The sequence below is a fragment of the Mizuhopecten yessoensis genome, unplaced genomic scaffold (assembly GCF_002113885.1).
Source record: "Mizuhopecten yessoensis strain PY_sf001 unplaced genomic scaffold, ASM211388v2 scaffold4947, whole genome shotgun sequence".
NCBI classification, from domain to species: domain Eukaryota; kingdom Metazoa; phylum Mollusca; class Bivalvia; order Pectinida; family Pectinidae; genus Mizuhopecten; species Mizuhopecten yessoensis.
This window is the reverse complement of record NW_018405801.1, coordinates 140,675-168,415: the sequence shown is the minus strand read 5'-3', so window position 1 is coordinate 168,415 and position 27,741 is coordinate 140,675. Positions and strand designations below refer to the sequence as shown.

The following is a 27,741-nucleotide window of genomic DNA, read 5'->3' as shown; positions in this document are numbered from 1 at the left end:
TAGGATTGAGCATTGCTTCGCTATCAGTTGGAGTGTTGTCGCTATCGGCAGGAGTGTTGTAGGAGGGTAGCAGTGTTGGGGAAAACCCAGCGTGGTCCACATATGTGTGATACTGAAGAAACACAAGCTCTGCCTCCGTAGCTGAAGTGTCACTGGGACAAAACAAGTTCGACTGAACCTGTTAAATTTTCTGACATTTTGAAAAATTCTGTGTAAGTGCCCCTGGGCATACTAATGATGGATAATCAGAAGTATTTATTGTGACAACAAAGAGGAAAACAGTTTTCATTAAAAAAAATTATGATACATTTTCCCTGGAGTTTTGGTATGACCTGAGTGAAATAGGCGTAAAATGAACCAGAACTGTTGGAGTGGGAACTATTCTACGACTGTGTTTTGAAATCTTTAGTGACGGTATCTGTAACGGGATGAAAAGGCGGGATAATTAATAGAGCTCAAACAGGATATACGATGTTGTACTAAGTACGTTTATGTGTATATGGATATCAGTAGTACATGGATCATCTCAATCTGGAGATAAAAGCCATATAATCACTATTTGAAAGAATAAACATGGATTTGTGATTTGAAAACGGTGTATCCAGCAGTTCCAATCATCATTGAAACGGATCCAGTTGATAACATTTCGCCCTGAGGTAACGTTTTTTAAAGTTGTTTTTTTTGGCTAAATTGCCCACACATAACAGTTTTTGTTGGCATTTGCTTGATTAAGAAACATCTTTCAGGAGTACCAAACTTTCCATTGGAATATTTTAAGTGCTATTAGATATGTACTTTGGTATATTAGTGGCTGTCATTTCATCAAATTGATCTGAAAAAATCCATAAGGATTATCTTTGCTGTCTCCGATTGGCTGTTTCTTATGTGTTGCGACTCGGTCCCTCTGATGACATTATGAGGAAAAGATCAATGTAAGGTAAAGTTTTCTCCCTCTACATTATCATCTACCTGTAAATTTGATGTTTGGTGATTTGTGAAGACTGTCAAGGTTTTTATTTTTAATTGAGACAAAGCTAGGGAAGCTTTATGGATTGAAATTGAAAGGACAGACAGTATAGGGTACTGTATAGGGTACAGTATAGTGTACTGTATTCCTGGAAACTTTTCCCTGTCAACTTGTTTGTTGTTTACTTCTATACTGATATTGTTGAAATTTGCCCATATTACAGAAAATGGCAAAATTTAAAAGACAGTGAAGATATCATGGTATACAGTTTCTACCTTGAATGTCATTGTAAGGGCCAGGCTGGACCGATACATGTCTCCAGCAGCTGTAGCAGTGACTATACCAGACCCTTTGACAACATGTAACTGATGCTGACATAACACTGTGGCCTCATCATTTTTCAGGCCAAATCATTTTTCTAAACCATTCACAATGACTATGGCCACTAGGCACCTCTGGCTTGTCTCCTATACACTGTTGTGTAAACACCAATATTGATTGGGGGCTTAGACCTTGTTTTTACAAAGCATTGTTAGTTTTTCAACTCCTGAAAAAAAATATCCTGAATCAAACACTGCATATTTTGTTTTAAAACAAAATAAAATGGTGTCGAAAATTTGGATGAATAGAATATTGTAAATCGCTACAATTATGAGGGTAAGCTTGTCATGCATGTCGTAAGAGGTCCCTGGGTGCAGTGTATTAGATACCTATTGTAGTGGCTGGAGCTGGCCTGCAAAGACATTATCTCATTCACCCCTACATATTTAAACTGGACCTGCCCAGTCTTTGACTTGGTAAGGTTCAAATGTGACTTAAGGGGTGAACAGGTTAAGACTGGAACTTTGCTTGTCCTATCATACATCAGTGAACAAATCGGTTCTTGTCCTGGCGAAAACATGTCTAACGACAATTATCGTTTATTAACTATAAAAATCAATTGCTTTCATTGATTTTTTTATAGCGAGGAAAAAAACCCAAGCAAATTGTCATTTCCCGGAGTTTTGATAGAAGTGGTATCATATAACCCCCACTGGTTATAGACAGCCGGAGTATTGGGAAGGAGGAAGGTGGGCTAATCATTTCCATTATTGCTGTTTTAAAAAAAAAGTAGTCATTCCAATTCTGTTATGCTCCACTGATTTTGTCAGCTTCTGCAGCTGTTACCGTATTTGATGTAGAAAATGTGCTTTTATATGACAGAAGTTAAGCATCAAGCCACATGTAAATGACTTATAGGGAATAGGTGGCCTGTTACTGACTCAAGATTTAAAGAGGGAGTCAGTCACTTAATTGTTACAGACTTTGAGTGGGAGTTAGTCATTAATTGTTAGAGGCTTTGAGAGGGAGTTAGTCATTAATTGTTACAGACTTTGAGAGGGAGTTAGTCACTTGTTACAGATTTTGAGAGGGAGTAAGGCACTTGTTACAGACCTTGAGAGGGAGTTAGTCACTTGTTACAGACTTTGAGAGGGAGTTAGTCATTAATTGTTACAGATTTTGAGAGGGAGTTAGTCACTTGTTACAGACTTTGAGAGGGAGTAAGGCACTTGTTACAGACCTTGAGAGGGAGTTAGTCACTTGTAACAGACTTTGAGAGGGAGTTAGTCATTAATTGTTACAGATTTTGAGAGGGAGTTAGTCACTTGTTACAGACTTTGAGAGGGAGTAAGGCACTTGTTACAGACTTTGAGAAGGAGTAAGGCACTTGTTACAGACTTTGAGAGGGAGTAAGTCACTAATGTTACAGACCATGACAGGGAATAAGTTACCTGTTTCTTTCAGTTCTTGTTTTGAGAAGGAAATAAGAGACATAACTTATTTTGTCTTTGAGAAGGAATTTGTCTTTTGTTACTATTTCTAGATTTGAGAGGGAATTAGTTGTTTTTACTGACTGACTTTGAGAGGGAGTAAGGCACTTGTTACTGACCTTTGAAGGGAAATTAGTCACTCCAGCTTTGTTTGGGCATTAGTTGTAAATGGCTTTCAGCAGAAATTGGTCACTGTTAATAATTCTGGATTTGAGAAGGAATAAGTTCTTTGTTACTGACTCTAAGAGAGAAATAGTTGCTTTGTTACTGACTCTAAGAGGGAAATAGTTTCTTTGTTACTGACTTTTAAAGGGAAATAGTTGTTTATTACTGTCTTACATTTTAGAGAAACTGGTCCCTTGTGACTGATAAAGAAAGTGAATTATAAATATAAACAAATGATATTGATTAATTCAAATGATATGGAATGAAATGGAAAAAGGAAATTTTGCAAGCAAGAATTGTGTTATCTGCATGAATTGATAAAGAGGAATTTGTTATCGTAGGGGAATGTGGTAGAAGTTAGGTTTATCTCAGTAGTCCTGTGATATGTCGGGTCTATACAGATACAAATTGAAAAATGATCGTATTATGTCAGAATAATTAGGTAACCATGGCTTTCTGTATGAGCGAAAATACATTTTGATGGACAAAGCAGATTTATAGATCTGAGCCTACAGCTGCAGTTCAATATATAATCTTCATCTTTATACACACTGTTATAATAAAAAAACAACATCCCTCTTGATTTTTCCATGTTTCTGAATCTTTACGTTGTAGATGAAAACTACATTATACTGAGCCCAACTTTTAACGAAAAATACTGTGAAACAGACCAGTTTATCCTGATATTAAATGCTGAAAAAATTTGATGCTCCATATTTCACCTTATAAATGCACCTACCTTGATCTGTCTTTTTTATTGAAAAAGATTGGAGATGAAAGGTTTCGTAATGTCATTTATTTGACTAGTCGTGCTGTACTTGTTAATGTTCACCGTACCGCTGCCAAAATGTAATTAAAAATAATTAAATTCAGCATCAGAAACTTTTCACTACATGACTAAAATTTGAAACTAATGAAAAAGTAATAAAGATGAAATAAAAAACTAAAATAAATCAACAACAGTGTTCTGTGTAACAAATACCACAGGGTCATACCAGAGGATTCGAACCCTGGACCTTATATTATTATACTATTGCTTTAATCCACAGCTGAGTTATGTGGTCAACAGAAGTCTACTGGCCCAGATGGCTGCAATTATATCCAGAACAAAATTATGAGACTACTGTATGTACGAAAAACTAGAGAGAAATTTCCTGAAGTGAGATAGGTAATCCTTATAATCATAGGAAACAGTCAATTTCATAGGCACCAACAATATGAACGTAAGGGTCAGCCGTTATTACTGATACTGAAGTGTTTTAATCTCACTCCTATTTTGGTATGGCCACTGTGAGCTTCTAAAGTTAAAAACAGAAGTCATTTTTAGCCACTGTAATGCATTTAACAGTGATTATTTCAAAGTAAAAAATCTCAAGAGTTCTACCTCGGATCTATATATGAAGCACGTTAGGCTGTTTGTCTGTACCTGAGCTATTTTTCCAGGACAAATGCCAAGTAACTAGATAATCTTACGCTTGACTGTCAGACTCATGCGTCCATACATATAGCACTGCAACTGCCAAACGGCATTTAAGGATTTTCTGAACATTGTATATTACAGTGTATATATGTATATCAAATTATCAATTGTTAGTGAGGAAAAATTTGATTTTGGCTTATCTGCGATCTCATAACTAAGGAAGTGTTCTCGGGACCAAGATCCCCCCCACGTAATCATCTATTCACTACAGTAGTGCTAGATTTCGAGAGGCTTAATCGTATCTTTGATCTGATGTAGAAAAAACTTTTGTCATGAATTCCAGGAGAGGGTTAAAAGTTAAACTTTAATCTTAGAATGAATTTTCGCTGCAAGAAACGTTTATTAAGAACTTCAGGAGAGGCACAAGAATAGCTTCAATCTTATAAGTTTTTGCTCCAAGAAATACTTATACATGTAATAAGCTCCAGGAAAGGCTAAAAGTAACTTTAATCTTAAAAAAATCTTTTTCTGCAAGAAGTGTTTATTATGAACTCCAGGAAAGGCACAAGAGTAATTTCAATCCTACAATAATGTATTGCTATAAGAAACATTTTAATGGAACAGCGGGCAAAATGAGCAGTGTGTTCACTATAGGGAAATAGGGAGTTTAACCCTTTCACCCCTATGTAACTTTAGTAGACTATACCATGTATTAGTATGGATGAGTCCATTGTGGTGAAAGGGTTAAAAACGATTGTTCAGTAGACATTTATTCCTTGTCAGGGCACTTAACTACATGTTTATGATTTCATTCTAAGAAGCAATTATCATGTTTATAGTAAAAAAAAATATTTTTGTTTGTATAGCAATAAAAAGGAAGAATTTTTTTAAAACTGTGTCTATATGTAACTGTTTTAAATTTTATTGTAAAAGTGCAATTGATTGCAAAGACAAAGCCACGTTCGAATTTTAAAATAAAATTAAAAAAAATATTTGAGATGAAATAGATATCAACTGTATAATAGAGTTTGTGGGCCCCAAACAAGTTATCAAATTTAAATGATTTTTACGGTAGTTGGTCTTTTTGTTAAGATATGTAATTACAGGCAAATTAACACATTAAAACCACATTTCAAACATAAACAGTAATGTACTTTTGTCGTGAACATCATACTTAAAATACAGGCTTGAATTTCAGAAGAAAAAACACAGACAATGGGGATTTCAATCACCCAGGCTTCTTTTCTTCCCTGGGCTCGTTGATAAACTGTCTGAAATATTAAACGGGGCATTTCTGATGTGTCCTGAAGTTTAACGTTTTCTTTGCAACAGATTTGATTTTTAATTGTCGTACAAACATTATTGTATTGTGATGGGTTCCTCCCATATTGGGGTCAGCGGGCATGTTGGAGATGGGTTATTGCAGCGATCTATTGTTCCGGCATGTTTTGTGGGCTCCGGTTTCCGAGTCCCATTTCATTTTATAGGAAGCCTGTACTTTACTCAGAGTTCCGTTAACACTGCATGTGATCTTGTACTGGTCGGCGTTTGTGAGGCAGTTTCCGTATCCTGGCCCACTGACAGATGTGTACTCTATTGTACTAATGGTTTTCGATAGCACTACAATGATAGAACTACTGGATTGGTACTAAACAACTGGTAAAGTACTTTTGACCTCAGATTTTCGTATTTCTTTCAGGTGTTTTTTCTCAACAATTCTTTTTCATGTGTAATTATGTTGTACATTTTGGAGAATCGTGTTTATTTTGAGAAAAAATGTTGTATGAGTTATGGATTTTTGTATAAAGGAAAATTTCACGAATGTCTTAACACCGTCATCCAGCCCTAATCTCGAAGCTTTCTGATGGGTGTTGTATATTTATATCTATTTCAACTTGAGGCTACTTGTGTTTATTTTGGCTTGCTTTTCATCGCCGGGGTTGATCCTTGAGATAAACTAGGAGAAGCTACACTATTTCTTCCACAAGGTCTCTCAGCATAGAAGCTTTAATAGTATAATACCGGCTTATCATCCCTGTTTCAGACCCTATTTTTAATGATGTTTATATAGAAACTAATGTTTGATATATGCTTTTTAGTGATATGTATATTATATACCTGTGCCGCATATCACAAAGTTTTAAGGATCCCCGTACCACTGCCTAAACTATTTCTGGCCTGACGTTATCGCCTTGGTAAATTATTTCTGAAAAGGAAACTATACCTTGCAGGACTTTTATGAAAAGATAATTGGGATGAAATAAACAAAGAATAATCAACGATAGTGTTGTGAGTATAAAACTTCAGCTGAGCTAAAATGGAATCAGAACATTCAGATTACTATACTAATTCTTTAACCAGTTGACATACCCACTCAACGGAAGTTTTTTGCCCAACAGTGCTGACAGTTATATCTGAAACTAAATTAAGGGGAGGAAACTGACATAAAAAACTACAGTGCAGTGGGACAGGGATCCTTAAGTGCTTTTTAAACTTCCTTCCCCTATTTTGAAATCATGTGAGGCACCTATGAGTCTTTCAAGGAGATATAGAGAGTGCAGTAGTATGATTAATGATGAAGATGTAGGTTATGTTTACTAGTGATGATTAATGGTTGACAAGCCAAGATAACTTTACAGTGTTCTGTCATCAAGATTAGATTGTTCAATAAAAGTCTTCATCAAAAAAGGTCACTCAGAACATTGAAGAAAGGAATACTGTCAGTATGGAACAAACATTTAAAAATAAACAAAAAAACTTTTACTAGTTATTTTTGTTTTCTAATGTTAAGAACTAAAGTCTGAAAATAGTCAGGCTTTATACTTGATGTATATATGTACTGTAATACTACATGTATATTATACTTAAAGTTAGCTATAATTCCAACTGAATATGATGTGAATATGGTTTGTGAGACTTATATTGGGGTGTTTTACAGACTAGATATGGTATTGATTTGGTTTGTAAGATTAATATCGGTGTTTTACAGACTAGACATGGTATTGATCTGGTTTGTAAGATTTATATCAGGGTTTTTTACAGACTAGATATGGTATTGATCTGGTTTGTAAGATTTATATCTGTGTTTTACAGACTAGATATGGTATTGATCTGGTTTGTAAGATTAATATCGGTGTTTTACAGACTAGATATGGTATTGATCTGGTTTTTAAGATTAATATCGGTGTTTTACAGACTAGATATGGTATTGATCTGGTTTGTAAGCTTTATATCGGGGTGTTTTACAGACTAGATATGGTATTGATCTGGTTTGTAAGATTTGTATCAGGGTGTTTTACAGACTAGATATGGTATTAATATAGTTTGTAAGACTTATATTGGGTAATGATTACGAGACTCCATAACAAATGCCATTAGATATTGAACTCAATGTATCAATGCTAGTGATGATCTCTATAATGAAGATAGCACATGTCTTATACTTTCTGAATACCATATTTGTATACATCAGCACCCATGGTTTCCTTGTCCTCAAATCCAGCTAGTCTATTGAGTTTGTAGTCCAGATAGTAAACAAAGCTTACTGCAGGTGTTTTATGTAGTCCTGGTACCAGATATATATCCCTTCCTCCAGAAGTGTGACATTTACATCTTCTACAAAGCTCTGATCCTATTGATTCCGCAAAAAATCCAAAGATTGATTATAAGTGAAACACCCTGATTGTGTGATGGCTGTTTATTAATGCTCATGTCGTAACTAGATCTGATCTTCGCACCACCCCAAACTTCAGGTAGCTGTCTTGCTTTCTTCTCCAAGTGATTGTTTTTACTTAAAGTTGAATGCAGAGGTATGTTCTCCACTAATAGATATAGATGGTGGGTTGTAGTGTTGTGTTGGTGGCTGTTGCTTCTCTATCCACTTTATCTGTTGACACTAATCAGAGATTCTCCTTCTAACACATTAATGGCAGCTGCTACTTGGTCCCACTTCTAATGGAATTTCAAGGAATCAATTTTTTCACAAATGCAGGGGTCGACACTAACACTAGTCCGCTAGTCCTGGACTAGAAGATTTCAGCAAGGACTAATGAAACACCTAACCTAACTGGTCCTTTGGACTTGTGAAAAATATCATTATAAAATAAAGATACTCCTTTTTAAAATTAAGAAAACTGATTAGATAAGATATATTGCATGAGAATTGTCAAAATGTTTCTATGGCAATATAGTTATTTTAAGTCCCCTACAGTCAATTACTTTTGATGTTTCGTGCTGTAGATCGCGATATTTTGCCTTATCAGGAAATCTTGGACTAGTTACATGACGAAGGACTAGTAAATAATCTATTCAACTATTCCTGTGGACTACCAAGCAAAAAAAGTTAGTGTCTAACCCTGCAAATGGTTTAATTTTTTATTATGATAAACTTGCTGTGATGTTTTTAGGTCACCTGTGCTTTAGCTCAAGTGACCTATTGCTATCCGTTTTCGTCCGTCGTCGTCCGTCGTCCGTCGTCCGTTAACATTTTACATTTCAAACTTAAAGTCAAGTTCTGCTGGGCCGATTGAACTGAAAGTTGGTAGGAATGATCGCCTCATGGTCCTGACAAAGTGTTGTTATTTTTCGGGTCGATCAGAAATCCAATATGGCCGCCACGGCCGCCATTTTGAAAACCTATTTCAAACTTAAAGTCAAGTTCTGCTGGACCGATTGAACTTAAAGTTTGTAGGAATGATCGACTCATGGTCCTGACAAAGTGTTGTTATTTTTCAGGTCAATCATAAATCCAATATGGCCGCCACGGCCACCATTTTGAAAACATATTTCAAACTTAAAGTCAAGTTCTGCTAGGCCGATTGAACTGAAACTTTGTAGGAATGATTGACTCATGGTCCTGACAAAGTGTTGTTATTTTTCAGGTCGATCAGAAATCCAATATGGCCACCACAGCTGCCATTTTGGTAAACTATTTCAAACTTAAAGTAAAGATCTACTTGGCCGATTGAACTGAAACTTTGTAGGAATGATCGAATCATGGTCCTGACAAAGTGTTGTTATTTTTCGGGTCAATCAGAAATACAATTTGGCTGCCATGGCCGCTATTTTGCTACTAAGTTCTAATAGGCCGATCTCACTTAAAATTGGTCTAGGAATGATCAGCTCATGGTCCTGACAAAGTTAAGTTAACATTATACTATTTTTTACTCAAATTGGTACATATTTCAACAACAAAAATAAATACTATAGACTCAGGTGACCGTTAAGGCCCATGGGCCTCTTGTTTCGTTTAAGTACAAATTTTAATGATAATTATCTGGAGAAATTTTACTGATTTAAACAAAAAAAATCTATGTTAAATACATAACTTGCCACTGTATGACGTCTTCGCTTTGTTTGATTTCTATGTGACGTTATGTCAATGTAAGATATAGTTGTCATATATGACTTTCCATCATGGGAAAACTCTCTTACATGGCCCCCCATGAATGAAAAGAGTGTGTTGTGATGGTAGATTGTTGGAGCCCTCTGGTAGATAGTTGTCTGGAATGGGTCATTGCGAGGATATATATCTGCTAACACTTAACAATGGTACAGTATTGGCAGATATTTCATAACTAGGAACCCCGGATCCTCTTGAGGTAAAAAACAGCGCCACATGGCTTATCACCTCTACAAAAAATTGTATTATTCTCAATTTCTAATATAGAATATAATGGGCATTGTAGTCTGAAATCAATAGGAAAGCAATAATCTCTTGTGCAAACACAGGATGGAGCTTTAGGACAATTGGCGTTTTGTGGAGTTTGTATCTCAAAACTGTTAGAATTTGCTGACTATTCAAAATTTATGATATTAGTTTTGCACTTCAGATGTGTGTGCATGTTTTGGAGATAGAATCAGGGCATCTGATATTTTGTTTACCATATCTGATGGCAGGGGAGATTGGGACGGTGCAGCGCTTGTGTGTTGTGTCGTCTTGGCCAATTTCATCTGACGTTTGTATTAGCACTTAACTGTCAGCCAGATAACATTCTGTAGTGACAGACATTAAAGGGGGCTAGCTACACATGCAATGTGTGTTACATCATCAGAATTTGTGATCATTCATCAAGTAATGTGTATTACATCATCAGAATTGGGGGTAATTCATTGAGGCGTGTATTACATCATTAGAATTTGTGGCCCATCAGCATTAAAAGTGGTCATTTAGGGTCATTACATGAAAAAGGTGAGATGTAGTCATTGGCCAAGGGCCAGTTCAAAAAAGAATACATTTTGGGAGAAGATGTAGGCCATTTTAAGGTCCTCTAGCTGATACATCTAATGGATTGATCTGGCCAATTGTTCAATATTGTTCGTTGGTTGCTTGGGCTAGCATCCTATGAACAGCTAGGGTCATACAAGGACATTCCTCACTGTGTAATGTATGCATGTGTGGCCTCACAATAGCGTGGCTCTGATGCTGCTTTTAGAGTGCTACCTTAATGAAATACCATGTCGAAGGCACCCAGCACAGCAATCCTCCTGGTCATATACTGACAATCAGCTAACCATTTCTTATTGCTACTCATTTAAAGCTGAACATCAAGCAGAGGGCAACAATTATCAAGTTTGACGACTGGTTTATGTCGGTTATTGAGTCAAGTTGTCGGCTCTATCCCTCACCATGATCCAGAGCTAGGTTACCAGCTCTGTCCCTTCACTGTGATCCGTGAAGCCCAGCCTGCAAAAATAATATTTTTCTAGGCATTTGAGATAAATGGGGAAATATTATTTTCCCTACTACATACCAGACAGTAATAAATACACTGGAATTCAGAAGAAGGGGGACTAATATCCCAACCAGACATTATGTTATCTCTTCATATTATCTCCCCTTATCGGCTCATTTCTCCTCAGCTCAAACCATCAGTGAAGATGGAGGCAAGCTTCCCTGTATTTTGTTTTTCAGTGTTAGAGCCAGCAAGAAATAAAAAAGCATATCTAAATGTTTTTGGAAACATTGTAATTATGTCGGAGATGTACTTTCAGCATTATTTATTGTCAGCGGATTTTTTTTCGTAACTCCATCTGCGATTTTCTTGGCTTTGCCTATTTGCGGAGACTTTAAGAGTTAAGTACCGTCTGTACAAGACCAATAGTCTCTGATAACAAATAATCAAAGAAGTCGAGCAGTATGCTATAATAAATCACCGTAATGGCTTCAACTCCTTGTAGTACTTAACCTTTATATAGATCTACAGAAAGTTCACGGAAGAGTTCAGAGACAGATGAGATGAGATTCTATTCACCGTTAAAAGTCGAACAGAAGTGGGTTTTTTGGTCAACCACTTGGATTATAGATATTGGGAACGTCTGAGAATACTGTACTCTTCGCTTACTTGATTATAATGTTACATTTGAATGATGTCAAATAACATTAGCCACGGTTAAAGCAATGTTAGAGTACATGACCTAAACAATCAATGGTATCTTGAGATTCTGACATCAAAATGAAATAACCATTAATAATGTTTGAAAGATCTTTGTTGATTGGTGAATATGTGTTCTAAGTGGCTTTGAAAATAAATTGGCAGAACAGGCAATGATGGTGACCATTTGTCTGTCACCAGTGGGATATGTTGTGTTGTCTGCCAAGGAAAGATGTCATATACAGATCACCCCAACAGCAATGTCATCCACACAAATGCTTTTCATGCAATAGCTCTTGAAGGAAGGCTTTAATTTACATGAAACTTTCTACACAAGCCTATGGTATCAAATAACGACACATTTGATTTTGACCCAAATCCGACAAATCAACATGGACGCCAGTGACCGTCTTGGATATTGTAAAAAGACATGGTTTCTATGCGATAACTCTTGAAGCAAAGTTTTAATTTTCATGAAACTTTGTACACATCAAGTTTTAATAAAATTGACCCGAATCCGAAAATGAACATGGCCACCAGCAGAGGCAGGCAACTCATTTCCTTTTTTGAATTCTTTTTGTCCAACGTCGGGTTCCTAGTTGCCACCTGTCTTACAACTGAACGGACTTTGTTTTAAGAGCTCAAGGTTATCTTAAATATAACATGTCTGGTAATATCAGGGGTTTAGGTCAATTATATTTTAAAACTAAATGGACTTGTAACGTTCTGTTACTCAAACTCAATTGAGGTTAAGGTCAATCAAACCTAAAGGTTTGTTTAACAGCTATAGGAATCAAGTACAGTTTTGTATACCAAAAAACAAAATCGTTGGAACCAAGGACAAGTTCACTCAATGCTAATTATATAGAAATTGTCTGTTATTTTATTTTCACCAGCAGTAGAACAAGGATTCTTAAAGCAGAGTTATTGTGTATAAGGGTTTGTGTGAATGTCATTTCAAAGTCACGTCTACCATCCTCTTGTGTTTTCACTCCCAGACTAATAGTTGGGTCTGAGGGTGACATGTTATGGTTGGATTTAACCCATTTACCCCTAAAGTCACATTTGAACCTTACCAAAGCAATGATTGGGCGAGTCCATTTTAGATATGTAGGGGTGAATGAGTTAAAAACGATGGTTGTGTCTAATTAAAGTCAACTTGGGTCTAAGCTTGACAGAAACACATTTATTTCATTAACTCAGCTAATGTGTTAAGTCATTTTGTGTGTAGAAACCTGTGGGAAAATACTGCAGCAGGATAAGTTAAAGTTCCTGTCGTAATTAAGATATATACGTGTGAAGGTTATGGAGTTGATATTCTTGAGAGAAAGGAAGGGTGTGATATATGTTTGAATAGGATATGTTTTTGTCTGGTGTTATATAAGTTCATTGAGTCATGTCATGAGGTCCGTCAAATTGTTAAAAAAAATGAAAAATGAATCATAATTTCATGTCAGTAAACTTGTTAACTTCCATCCTTTATTCCACTTCGAGGGGCTATGGTGACCCAGTAGTTAAGGCGTCTGACCAATCTACGATCACTAGCCTTCCACCACTGGTTTGCAGGTTTGAGGCCTACTTGAGGCAGTCGCCAGGTACTTGCCACAGATTGTCGGTTTTTCTCCGGATACCCCAGGTTTCCTCAACCACCAAAACTTGCCTCATCCTTAAATGACCATAGCTGTTAACAGGATGTAAAGTACAAACAAACCAAACCAATCATCCCACTCCAACCTTCAAATTCTTGTGACTCTTTCTTCATCTCAATATCCAAATATCTCCTCCCCTTTACTGGTACTTAAGTGCTTCCTTTCCTCCAGAAAACACATTTTGGCTCCCTTCGATGCAAAAAAAATAGTAATTTATATTCACATATTGATTAAACACTACAGTATCCGAATTTCAACAAGATTTTTTACCAGTGTTTCAGAAAAGTAAAGGAGAACACATTTTGAAATTCTCCCTGGGAATGTGTCCAACAGCGTTATGTTGCCTTTAGAGGAACTGACACAATATATATTTAACCTTAACAAGAGCCCTCTTCAGCCAATTTTACAAGTGCCATGGGTGTTAATTACAGCAAATATGATATCCCTTCCTGTTCCATTCTTTACCCTTTTTGCACATCTCCATTCTATGTCTACACTTCCTGAGACTTTTCTTTACTCTTTTGCATTTCTTTTACTCCTGTGGTTGTCTTGAGCTTACCCATCCTTTTACCGTAATTATTCTACAATAATCCCAGGTACACAACACAACACACATAAACTCAATGTAGGGGGTGAGCTTATTGACAGACATTGAAATAGCATTGTTAGCATTTCTACTGAACCATATAAGAAATGAATGGGCTTATGGCCGGATAAATATGGTATGTACATATATCACTATGACCCTTACAGGACGTTTAGGAGGATAAATATGACACCAGCACTCTATACAAATGGGCGGAAACCCACATCCTATTTCAAACCAGATATGATTTATTGATCTTTTAACAGGGATTGCCTGTGGACTAATTTTGATGGTCATTTTAGGTAAAATATTATTATTCAGGTTTCATGTCAGATATTGAGATACCTATCGAAGATTGTGTAACTACCTGATAAACAACAAGATGATAGAAACGTGTAAATCTTTGTCTAGAAACATTTCAGACGTTCAAAGTAATTTTATCCTTTACCCAAATTAATGATTTAGTAAATCAGGCGTTGCGTCATAGTTTTAGGAGATTTTCTTATAAAAACTTGAAAATTGATTTACAATCTTTCCTGTTTCTGGAGTCATTAATTTAGATTTTCTGTACTGATGAAAGTTTAACGTGATTTTAACTTACTCATCCGACCAGCAGTGTATATAGAGGGATGGTCGAATAGGCTATTACATAACTCCTTAAAACCACAACAGTTAAAAACCTTCTATTGATTCCTCGTGAACTACGTAGGCATCTGTCCTATCATGAATGGACTGATATCAAGTGTTTTATTACGTCTTTTTAAACTTATTTGTTATCAATCCCAGAATACCTCAGTAAATCAATTTGCGTGTATTTCACCCAGAAGTTATTGAGTACATTTTGTCCTGTGTATGTCTGTTGGTTGAACAACAGGGGGGCATAGCAGCATGTTGAGCAAGTTGAGTTGTTTTGTATTGGAAAATGAAGCCGAGACAAAAGTGTCCGAGAGAAATATTCACAATGATCCACCCAGGAAAACAGGTTAGATTCATTTAAAAATAGCTTTAAATCCCACGGGCAAGTGTCATTACACAATAGTTGTTCAATAGTAAACAAATGTGGGTATGCATATTTCCAAAGTATTATGAATGATTTCTATGTGATCTGGCTGGTTTTCATAAAATATATCTTCTCTATCTTCAGAACTATTTTCATGTCCCCTATCATATGACATAACACAGTCCTACTATATATGTTGATATTAGCAAGAGGATAAGTGGTGGGAAGTAACAAATAACATTGATTCTTATCCTGACGCCCTACCACTCCCAATAACCCCCTTACCCCTACCCTTACCACCACCCCTAAGCTGAGGTTATAATGTTTTTGTCCCGGCTGTCTGTATCACACTGAAAACCATATTAAAGTTCTTGACAGATTTTGACAAAATTTCACAGGTATGTTTATCTTGGACGAGTTTGAATATAGCCGTTATCCACCATTTTTTCAAATTGATTTTTTTTTTTTATGTACTTTTACTAAAAATAGAATTTCATTGGTCCATGGATCTATCACATAGGAAATATTTTTCTCTGATGTTGAAAAGTTAAAAAATAAAAATAAAAATAATGTACTTATGACATTACATGAGAATGTATATAAGTGACTTTTTCTCTGTTATTTTTCTAAAGTCTTCATGAAATTTTTCAAATTGATTTTTTTCTCTCGTAATATAGGATTCCTATATATTCCTAGTAACTGTTGAGCTAAAAATACAATTCGTGCACACATTATCATTCACTCCTTTATATATATACAGATAACTAATGTGGTGGTCGAAAGATGAAGGACTTTAGCAAGTCTAATTGGCACTTGTTGATACACTAAGAATAAAGTTTAATTCTCAGCTTCTGAAGGGTCTGACCTCAGCTTCTGAAGAGATTGACCTCTAACCCCTTTCCCCTGAAGGAAAAGGTGTAAACTCGTTGGGGTTCACAGATAGCACCCCAGGAGTGAGTATTTTATCAGCTCGTTATGGACAGGTGTTAACCCAGGTAGCGTGATAAGATACCTGTAAATGTAGGTGTCTGGCAGGTGTTTCTCACAAGTATGTGGAATACGGAAGTGTTATTGTGGGGTTAGCTAACTACACCAACGTTACAGCTGTAGTTTATTGGCTAAAATGTTACAATATACACTTGAAGTGAGACTTGTTCATGTAAAAGTGTCATATCAAGTTCTTGTGTGTTTTATTTGATATGGTAACCAGTAAGTAGGACATGGTATCACTTTCTTAGATATCCTCAGCATGTCCTGATAGGGTAGAAATGTCTGATTGAGATAACTTACAATTCACTTAGAGACTTTCATGCTTCAGTGGCTGCGTTGATACGGAAGATGTTGTAGGATGAGGAGGCTGAGGAGGATATATAGGGTACTAGGTGGAAGGGAATTTAACACATGCATATCCTTAAAGAACCATATAAATGTTTAGAATTTACACAGCAAGAAATAAAATCAAACAACAGCAGGGGTTGTCTCAGTGAAATAGTCTCAGAACCTTGCTCTATAAGTACAATGTTAGTACCAGAATTAACATGAAAAGAAGTGTTGTCTAATTTCATATTCAAGATAGGTTGTCTCCTCAGTGTATTAAATTTAAAGGAGAGGTAGTCATATTGGAAGGGTAGTCATATTAGAGAAGTGGTCAGATTTGACAGGTGGTTATATAGAGGTGGTCATATTAGAAAGGTAGACTTATAAGTTTGGTCCTATTATAAATGTTTAGTAGTCACATTTGAGAGGTTATCTAATTAGAGGTGTAATCTTATTACAGAAGTAGACTTAGATCTTAACAGAGAGGTTTTATTAAAAAGATAGTCACATTAGAGAGATTGTCTAATTAAGAGTTGTAGTAAATTACAGAGAAAGAATTTGATCAAATTGGAGAGGTGGTCATATTAGAGGGATAGTCCCACTAGAGAATTGATGTAACATGATAGATTGTCTTTCAACAATGGCATTATAACAAGAGTCAGAAAGCCTTAGATAAAATATCTTAAATACTAGTATATAACAGTTACTGTTTTTATTCTGCAATAACTAAGCTAAAGGTACCAACACATAAACTCAAAGTGGGGGATTAAAATTCCTTTGGAACTGTATTAGACATATGTGGGCTAATATTATTAGCAGGCATGGGCTTATTTTAGGATAAATACAGTTATACAATATACTGCATTAGTTGTAAACCATTGAGGGATAATGGTGGTGTTTACTGACCATGTATCCCAGTAATGCTTATTAGTTTTGTGAAAATGAGCAAAAAAAACACATGCTGTGAAATGTATATGTAAGTGATTTTTTTTATGGAGAAAAAATGATAGGATTGTTTACATCAATAATCTAGAGTGTGTATGCTATCTATTGGTGTTAATGAAAATTGACGGGTTCTATGATGAAAAGTGACTCCAGTTGAACCCCAATATAAACAGGAACGTGGAACCGACCTGACATTGCTGTGTTTTAAATTAATTAAGAGGAAGATAAACATGGCCATGATGATATTTACCTAGGGGAGACTATAAATAACTAGAAGTTTCTGTTCCACTCGGTGTGTGTCATTTTCATGTAACCTTGCAATGCTATGTATACAAGAATTAATTAAAAAAAAGTCTGTCTCTAATATTGACAGAACAAATAACTTTGTTTGATAAAGCCAGTGTGGAAAACGATGAAAATGTCATAGTGTAGCACTAAGCAAATTTGCTTACAAAGCGGTTTGCATGAAAATTACCGTTTCTATGAGACAACAGAAAATTTAGAAATATAACCAAGGCACAGCAGACTTTGACATATGGTGTGAAATGGGGGTTTTAAAGTCAATATTGCTGGTTTTATTGGGAGTGTCGGCAAGCAATAATATGTTTTTCTCCCCATGGATTGGTCAATATCCGAGGCAAGCAATAATATGTTTTTCTCCCCATGGATTGGTCAATATCCCAGGCAAGCAATAATATGTTTTTCTCCCAATGGATTGGTCAATATCCCAGGCAAGCAAGAGTACACAGATGTTTTATTGCAGAAATTGGACACATTATGATGTGCCGTAGAAGAGAATGTTTTATCGGTTCGAACACTGCACCAATTAAATTTGATAAAGAAAGAATCTGATAGAATATATTGCAATGCTGTTCGACTCAGGATTAATTAATCATCTTTTTATTTGTTTTGATTCATTATGTTGAAATTCACAGGAAAACGCAAACAAATTTTATGAAATTTGCATTTAGAAAAAAAAAATATGAACAGGACAAAGTGATCTGCTTTTTGACACCAAAACTAATGAGGAAGGAAGCACTATTGTAAAATCTTTTACTAAGATGCTTTTCTGATGCTCCGTAATGTTTAAGACCACCCAACTCCTTGTTAAACATTTTGTACAAGTGATAACGAGATGTTCCTGGAAATAAACTCTTCTTGTATAAAGGGCTACAAAGTTTGTTCAAATGATTGAACTTTTCCCATTTTCAAGGTCACAGGGGTCAAACATGTTGAATCCTTTAAACAACTTCTTCTGAATAACTAAAGCATACAGGGTGATTGCTTGTTGGTGTGAATGACCTTGACATACTTTCATGGTCACATCTGGTCCACAGTGCATAACTCTTTAAAAGTCATCTTCTCAATAAACAAAAGGTATAAGGTGATGATATTTGGCAAGTTGCATTCTTGGAGGAAGGGCTATGAAGTTTGTTCAACTTAATGTCCATGTTTTACTTTCAAGGTCACAGGGGTAAAATGTGTTTTAATCATTTAACAGGTTCTTCTGAATGACTTGAAGTCAATGCAAGACACTGATATTTTGCCTGTAGCTTTATTTTAGTGCACTTTTAAGGTTACAATTGCGAGATTAATACCAGGTGAGCGATGCAGGCCCATTGGGCCTCTTGTTTTTAGTAATTCTTGAAATTTATTAAGTTTTGAATTTTATCTGCAAATGCAGTTATCTATTAATATACACAACAATGTAAACAATGCATATGGTTCCAATTTTTCCGTCAAGACTTTGACTGGAATTTTTGAAGTGCAACCTGCTTTAACATTAAGGTTTAACATTTAAATTAACAATTATTTCATTTGACACCTCGCTTTCCACATTCCCTTTTCCTTTATTATTTGATATCACCTTAATGCGCTCAAATGAACTACCGTATTCTCCCAGAAAACAGGCACATAAATGGATAAGTAAACGGTAACACATCCGCTATTCTCCCAGAAACAGAAGGAGAAATGGCATAAACGGATAACCTGACAAGAGGCTGATGATCACATTGTATCTTAGTTATTTGACTTAATTTGATTTGATCTTTACTGCGATTTGATTAGAAAGACGGACATAAAGATTTTGTGCTGAGTCGTGAATCACTTTTACTGACGAAAGGTTTCCAGAAACATTATTTATATATTTCCCTATTCGATTTAATTCCCTTCAACATCTGCCTACCTACCTCAAGCCTCTGATTGAGTCGGATTTTAATGGGTGAAATATACTCACACCACTTATATGCGGAGGAGATAACGGAACATTTATTGGTAAATTTTGTCCTTGCCAAAAGTTTTAAGGGAGCATGAAAAAATCGGAGGTTAAATATTACGAGTTCGATGGACAGCATTTCACCTACTTGGCACTCGATTAAAGCAAACACAAGTAATTATGGTCTCTAAAAACTATTGGCTTGCATCTGTAAATGTTTAATTTTGCAGTTGCTGACTTTTCGTTATGCAGTGTTAGGGATTACAGGTGATTTTGATGGGTTTTACTAGCTAGTAACTCCACATTCGGTAGTTAGTGTCCGTCATTGAATCTTTTAGCAAACAACTGGATGGTACATAAAAATCACACATTTCAAAGTTACTGCTGTGTTTAAACTATAGCACATGAAGGAAGTTTATGTAAAATACCTTTTTGATGTTGGTATGTTTTGTGTAGAACATAATAAAATTGCATGTTCGTGATTGAAGGTAGCTGCCTTCATTGATGTTAGGGTGATTATCTTTTAAGGATCCCTGTACAACAGCCAAAAACTGTAACTACAAATTGGAAACTTTTTTACTTGCATGACAGTAGCTTTAAGAAATTATTTTCTTTAATGAAACCTGTCATCTGTGGAACCTTTTTTAAAAACTGATAGAGATGAAATAATCAAAAATGATATTAACAGGTGTTTAGAGAGTAAAACTGCAACAGGGCAAGGCCAGGATTTCTACTGTGTTGACTTTCGATCATGATTTGGTTGCTCTTAACCAACTGAGTTACCAGATAAAAGGTAGATCCCTGGCCAAGCCTGACTGCAGTTTTTCTAAAGCCATAACTAAATTAAAGGGAGGTAACTACGTTTGAAAAATTTAAATGGAATTCTCTAGCGTTTTATCTGCAGTGGGAGAGAGACCCTTACTTAAGTGGCATAAAGTCAGTTCACCAATTTGTGTCGCGCATGGAGATAACCATGGGTCTCAAAGTGGATCTATTAATTGTATATGTGTGATACAATGAAATAACCATGGATCTTAAAGTGGATCCCCAGGACAATTCTTAAACCAGATTGAATTCAAGTTAATCAAGTCTTCAAAAAAAGAAAAGATAGCAAGTATCCAGTTAAAAGGAAATATTTTAGGAAATTAAAAGTATTTTCAAATTTTTATTGAATGTTTTTATCACAAGCATTTTCAGGTGTGAATTTGCTTTACTTCAGTATGTGTTGTTGAAATGATGCTTTCTAAACAATGACAGAGGTTCATGTTTGAATGTTTTCTGTACCTTCAGGTCTTCTTAGAGGATCGGTAGTCGGTCGGCCTCGTCGGGTTGTGTCACAAATCTGGGACAATGTCAAACACCGAAAGTACTTACGTGCTAAGAAGAGGCAGTCACTCCCAACTACAGGATTAATCCCCTTTGACCCTCTCATGGAGAAAGAAGAAGACTTGGACAAAAAGATGATTGATAGTATCTCAGCCACGCGGGTATCCATGACTACGGGCACGGAAACAGATGCCAACCACTTCGATGACACCGCCGATTGGGCCCAGGTTTATATACTTTACATAATTGTCTCATTTTATATTTTTAATCCTTATTATTTCATATAGATTGATTATCAATATGAAAATATCTTAATGATTGAACTATGATTTATGAATATTTGTCGAACTTACGATGGTATGTCAACCAACTTGACTTCCATGTAACAAGTCATTTGACCTCAACAGTGGACACAGGATTGGAATTAGATTTCTGGATGTCTGTGTAAAGTACATGCACAATCAATGTTGTATAAATAATGACTGATCTTGGATATTGAGGGGATTCCCCTTTGATCTGCTTGTGAAAATAACTAACTTTATAACTGACATTACTATATTAGCCGAAGGGGTGCTAATTACAGGAAATACATGAGTTCTAAAAAATTCTTATGAACAACTTGTGCTATCTGAAATGAATTATGACAAATATGTCACAAGTTGTGCTTGGTTAGTAACGTAATATACCTTTAATATTGAGCTGTTCTTTCAGATTAAGTTAGCAGATTTTAAAAAATAGGAATAGTTTAACAAATTTACTGATTGAAAATGCTCAAATTAGGGTAAGAAATATATACATTAATTGGCAAGTATGAGGGTTTAAGTATTTTTGATTTGATGTAGAATCTGACTGCTGTATGTTTTAAAGTACTTTATTTATTGACAAACTAAGATGTTTAGATTGCAGGAATTTTGTCCAGTTATGGAGAGGATATATCACAGTTCAGCGATTTGTCTTCCATAGAGACCGAAATAAACAGGCTTTTCAAAGGTACATCCGTAGCCATGACAACGAGGTGCAAAGAATGCTGGGAGTTTGCCTGCTGTATCCTGTTCCTTGGATCTTATATCTCATTTGCATGCTTGTATAATTGCTTGTAAAGACGCATGGTATTCTATGCTATAGGTGGATATTTGATGTTGGAAGCATTGAGAGAAATATCATACGAGTTCTGCTATTGTCAAACTTTTATCTTTTTTTTTATATATAATCTGGTCTGTGAAAATTTCAGTAATGAAATTTACAATTCTGGATTTCTAAGAAAATTATCTATTAAAATGTTAAATAAATACCAGAATGTTTTCTTCTAAAGTGATACATAATTCTTGTACAAATTACTGCTTCTAATGAATGAAATGATGATTTGTCAATTGAATATGCAGGTGAAAACATTAAATTGGTAATAGCAATGATATCTTCCCAACAACAAACAGTGTTCAGCAAAACAATTGAATCAACGTATTGGAACTTAAAAGTCCAAACATTGGATCTGTGGAACTGAAACTTTCAACCTTGCATGCCGATCATTGTTCCATTCATGCTGAAATCTCTTTTCTTTCAGGTCACTGATGCATGGAGCTGTGAATTTTATTTTGACAATTTAATAAAAATTCTTTATGATTTTACAATAATCTTTTTTTTTTGAATTGGTTGCAAAATATTTAATTAACTTGTCTGAGTTTAGCTGAAATGCCATTTACTTCGTCTTGGTAATGAAATAACATTCTAGTTATAGACAATGACAGTAGCAGAAAAAAAGAAAAAAAAAGTCTTTTCAGAATTTTAGTCTAATGAGAAAATTCAAATATTCTCAAGGGAGGAATAAAAAAAAAACACCAGTATTTTTGCCAATAAGATTTTTTTCAAAAAGATCTTTTAAGGTGATTGTTTTGGAATCAACTTCACATGAAAATTTCAGAAAATATGAAACATTGTGGTATGTCTATCACAGTCAAAGCGATAGTTTATTAAAAGCTGAGAGGTGTGTACCATATTGCTAATGTACTGTCCCCACAGATTAGACTGGATTGGTCTGTCTAGGAGGGTGATTAGACTGGATTGGTCTGTCTAGGAGGGTGTAAATGCTCCATTTCCTGACATTTACTAGCACGACTTCCTAAGGAATGATAGAAATGGCTACCAGCTTGTCACAGTTTGGCACAAAACAGATTCAGGCGTTGTTAAGTGTTTTGTAACCTTGAGCTATAAAAATACATGTGGCCTTTCGCTTCCTGTGAAATTAGTTTTATTTCTAGAAATTGGTTTATTTCATTTCCTGTTCAAGTAATAGACTAGAAGTCTCTGAATTATTTTCTTCTACTTTTTTCCACTTGATTTGAATAATTGAAACCTACAACAACTCTTATAAAATACTAATAGACAATAAAATTTTATAAAAAATAATAGTATCAACTTTCAAAAATTCTGTCTTAATATACACCTTCATAAGAAACCTTTGTTTCAACATGTGTGATAACTATGAAATAGTTGTAGATTGTGAGGGGTATTGATGGAAAATCCGTAAAAATTAGAAAACAACTCCAATTTCGTACATCTCCAACCAAAGGGTTAATTTAAACCCTCATAAAACCCTTTAAAATCACAAACTTCACAAAGTATTGAAAAAATAAAACTGGTTTTACCAAGGGAGATAAACCAAGGGAGATAATCCACATTATTTTTATATTCAGCTCTACTGTTTTTCTTTTGTTTGAGTTTGCCTGTTTAGCATGTTCTACAGTGATCTTTCTATGTATTTATAGCATGTGGCCTTGTTTGACTGTATCTTTATTGATCCATTTGTAGATACAGATTACCCTAGACTCGGTAGGGGTGGGAATGGCCCGAGAGTCGGTCTTTGTGAAGGAATACTTGAACACTTTTACTGAACACCTCACCTCGCAAGGTATCATAATCATGCACACCTCATTGACTAATTTCAATCCCACCTGTTTAACTCTGTGTCTGCGAAAACTAACTTGGAATGATCACCGTCATTAATGTTGTTGTTCACACTAACTTGAGATTTTTGAAATAATTCCCTTTATGAATTAGAATTGTAGTTTTTCCTTTGATGTTGAAATGAATAATCCTTCTTAGAGATGGAAAGAATGATTCAGTTGATGTTTTGAATATGATAGATTGGACATAATCAATGTAGAACAATGTAGATCTAGATGTTAAATATTGAATTTGTCCTCGATACAGGTACCCAATGTTTCCTGTGTATCACTCCCTAATTGTCCTAACTTCCCCGAGTCTCCTGTAAATAATGTCCTTTTGTCTTCTGTGTTAATGTTGTAATGGCCTAGATAAATGGTATTGTTTAATTGATCAAATGTGTTGTAAAGTGATAGAAATGGTCTTCCCGTACCTTCGTATATAATATACCTGATCCTTTGTAATAAACTGTTGTGATAATTATCCCATTCATATCCAGGATACCATGTCCCTATTTATCCCCCTCCTTCCACCTATTAGATTTTTTTTTTAAATCCCGATCCGTATCTCCATACCCTCCCTTTCTCCTCTAGATCCTTATGTCCGAAGAGCATACCTGCTGTCAGCCCCTGTTTTCTACTCTTACCTGGAAATTGAAAGATGAAAATAGTTCTGTTAGTTTGATAAACAGAACTTCTGTTTGATGTAGATGACCATATTTTAGAGTGCCAGCCATGCTTCTGGGCCCCAAATCACCATATTCAGTGCCATTCATGTTGGATCACATCAAAATCACTATATCCATTGTGCCAGATCACGTCCCCCCCCCCACAAAATCACTATTTCCATTACCATTCATGCAAGATCCCCCCCCCCCCCCCATTTATGCCAGACCCTCCCGGCCTAAAAAAAATCCAGTGTCATTCATGCCAGATCACTGTACCCTCCGAGTCACCATATCCTTCGTCGTTCATATTATATCACACTGAAATCCCTTATGCCAGATCACATCCACACATCACTATTTCCAAAACTGTTAACGCTAGATCACTACCCTAAATCACTTTTTCCATTGCCATTCATGCCAGACCACGCCACCCAAAATCACTTATTCCAGTGCTATCCATGTTTCTTTTAATTCACTGCCCCAATTCACCCTCATCACAAACCATACCTACGTGTACTTCAGGACCAAGAATCATGATATCTTTGCCAACTTGCTTTGTTCAGACCCAAAAATCACACTTTTTTTTTTATAGTGTTATGCTCAAAGATACCTGTATATGTATTACTGATTTTTTTTTTTTTTATAGTAAAGTCAGTCTTTAAATATGGCATTTATAATATGTAACAACTGTTTTGTATAGTTACTGTTGGATCATTTAACAAAGGCACATTTCAAGCATTCTGTCTTTACATAAATTACTTAATCTGACATTTTTAGGGTATTGGAAGTTGAAGAAACTGATCTGCCATTTCAGCTTTAGGTCTTCAATTCAAGTTTAATAGGTACTTGTCCTGACCTTCAAAAGTTTAAATACCCAGTACTACAGGTGCTTGACCCATGAATAAGTCACTCTTTGAATGCGGCGACCAGGCCTGACCATAGTTTTTATCTGGTCATTTAGGTGAAACTAAAAGTAAAAAAAAATCATTTTTCATCTAAAGAAATGCCCAATATGGATAATGCAAGAATGTGTATATATCACAAACAGATACTTGTCAATATTTGGCAGCGACTTTGTGTTTGTTGTTGTTGAACCTGGTGGTGTTGTTCTCCCAAGCTTTTGTTGTTGTGAAGGTTACACTTTATCCCATGTGAAGTGAGTCCGTTACCCAAAACTCTCCTCTTTTTATGTTGTGTGTTTTAAGTGTGTTAGAGTTACCTCCCCTACCCCTATTTTTATGTTGTGTGTTTTAAGTGTGCTAGAATTACCTCCCCTACCCCTATTTTCCCGCTCTGAATGTCTACTTTCCTAACAGACAAAGATTTATTAGGGACATCTTTACATAATAAATTTTTACTTTCATATGTATTTTTTTTAGAAATTATAAGGTTATTAAATAGTTGTCTGTTTCTTCCCCAAACTTTATAATTTTATCTTTATATGTAAATGGAACTTCTTCTCAATGAAAATGATGTAGAACTTAAACAACAGATGTAACATATTTATGTCATGTAAAGATGAAGTGTTCAGATAAGATCAAATTTGGAGTTGTGTACAACTTGAACGTTTTCCATTGCTAGGAACCTCAAAAGTGAAATGTCTTGGAGATTGGCTAGAAGACCTAAATCTTGATCAATATGAAAATACGCTAGTTCCAAATGGTTACGACAACATAGATTTTCTGGTAAGTTTTCAAGAATTTTATAATGTATGCTGATTGATTATCAACAGGTTATTTGAAAATTTATAAGTCATATCAACATTCTTTTTATAATAACATTCATTTGCATTGTTATTTTGTTTAAAAATAGATTTTGTATCACTGTATTGGAGATGTACTGTATAACGAGAAACTTTTTCCCTATGCTGGTAAAATCCATATTCACCCAGTTTTAATTTTGTCCTTCACATTTGATAACTATGTTCATAATTTTGTTAACCAAAGTTTGCTTTAATGATAAATACTCCCTCACTGTGAAGGTAGAAAAAGGCGAAAATCAAACTGCAATGAAAGGTCCCTGGTATACCGTATTGTATAATGACTTTACATTGTGTCACAGTATCAGACATATAATGCCAGGCAGTACAGTAAAACCTCGATATAATGCCTTTCATTTCATTTGCCACCTCGTTTACCGCCAACATCTCTCAATGTCTATTTTTTCTCGTTTTCTTAAGAAGTCCTGTTATTGTACCTCAATTTATCGCCAAACCCTTTTATAATGCCAACATTTCTTTGAACAAATATTGGTTACTGTACTTCAGTATTCTTATATATTTGTCACACAGTGTGCTGTGTTAACATTACAAATGTGAATGATCTATGTCAGACTTGATAATAACATGTGTTGTGCATTCCTCAGGGTGGTAAACTGTTAGAAGACCAAGATTTAGAACACATAGGAATTAAAAACAGTGAACACAGAAAACAGATTCTTGATGCAGCACGTCTACTACCGGAAATCAAACCCATAGGTAAGTTTAGAGGTCAAACACATTGGCAAGTTCAGAGGTCAGACCTTTCTGAGGTCAAACCCATAGCTAAGTAAAAAGGTGAAACATTTTGGTAAGTTTAGAGGTCAGACCTTTCTGTAAGTTCAGAGGTCAAACACATAAGTAAGTTCAGAGGTCAGACCTATCTTTTAAGTTCAGTGGTCACACCTATCTGTAAGTTCTGAGGTCAAACCCATTGATAAGTTCTTAGGTCAGACCTCTTTGGTAAGTTCAAAGGTCATACCCTTCGTTAGTTTTAGAGGTCAAACCCATAAGTAAGTTCTAAGATTAAACCTCCTTGGTAAGTTCAAAGGTCAAACACATTGTTAATTTCGGAGGTCAAACCTAAAGGGAAGTTCTGAAGACAGTAGTGCTGGGAATCGGTCAAATATTCAAGATCGATAATCGAAACTCCATATTCGATCGATAATCGATTATCGGTTTAAATGACCTACTCGTGTAACATAAGAGGCCGGCCGATTTATTATCTGATGTAATTGTGCCTGATGAGAAAATACTCGTTTCTGAAATCTAGGCGGAAGGAAGGATTCAATTATATCTCTGTTTTGACTCAAAACTTGATGACAACTAGGTGTACTCACAGTTAAGGTATTAATTACCCCCATTTGAATGCTCCGATCACTATAACATAGCATATTAATAATAATTTATCATGAAAAACACTCTGCTAGCTTCATTTTACTTGCTTTCAAATATGGTGGTTTCGGTTGATACAAAATGCGGATGTATGTATTATACGAAACGAATACAAGTGACGCAACGAAAAGCATTTCCGCTTTTTTACTATATACAATTCCATTTTTATATTAACCACCAAATTTTATAATGTCGATGCAGATGATGCA

At 35.4% G+C, this 27,741-nt stretch overlaps 1 protein-coding gene across 5 annotated transcripts in view; it reads left to right on the top strand.

The window, feature by feature from the left end:
- LOC110450032 (ankyrin repeat and sterile alpha motif domain-containing protein 1B-like) overlaps nucleotides 1-27,741 on the top strand; it is a 208,374-nt gene that overhangs the window by 131,540 nt on the left and 49,093 nt on the right. For 4 of the 5 annotated variants that reach the window (XM_021497246.1, XM_021497245.1, XM_021497244.1 and 1 more), the window contains 4 exons: nucleotides 20,739-21,001; nucleotides 23,580-23,679; nucleotides 25,963-26,066; nucleotides 26,746-26,857. In XM_021497246.1, the coding sequence (XP_021352921.1) occupies nucleotides 20,739-21,001; nucleotides 23,580-23,679; nucleotides 25,963-26,066; nucleotides 26,746-26,857 (579 nt within the window). Of the gene's footprint in view, nucleotides 1-20,738; nucleotides 21,002-21,673; nucleotides 21,765-23,579; nucleotides 23,680-25,962; nucleotides 26,067-26,745; nucleotides 26,858-27,741 lie in introns of all 5 variants that reach the window. The other variant, XM_021497243.1, reaches the window with a different exon arrangement.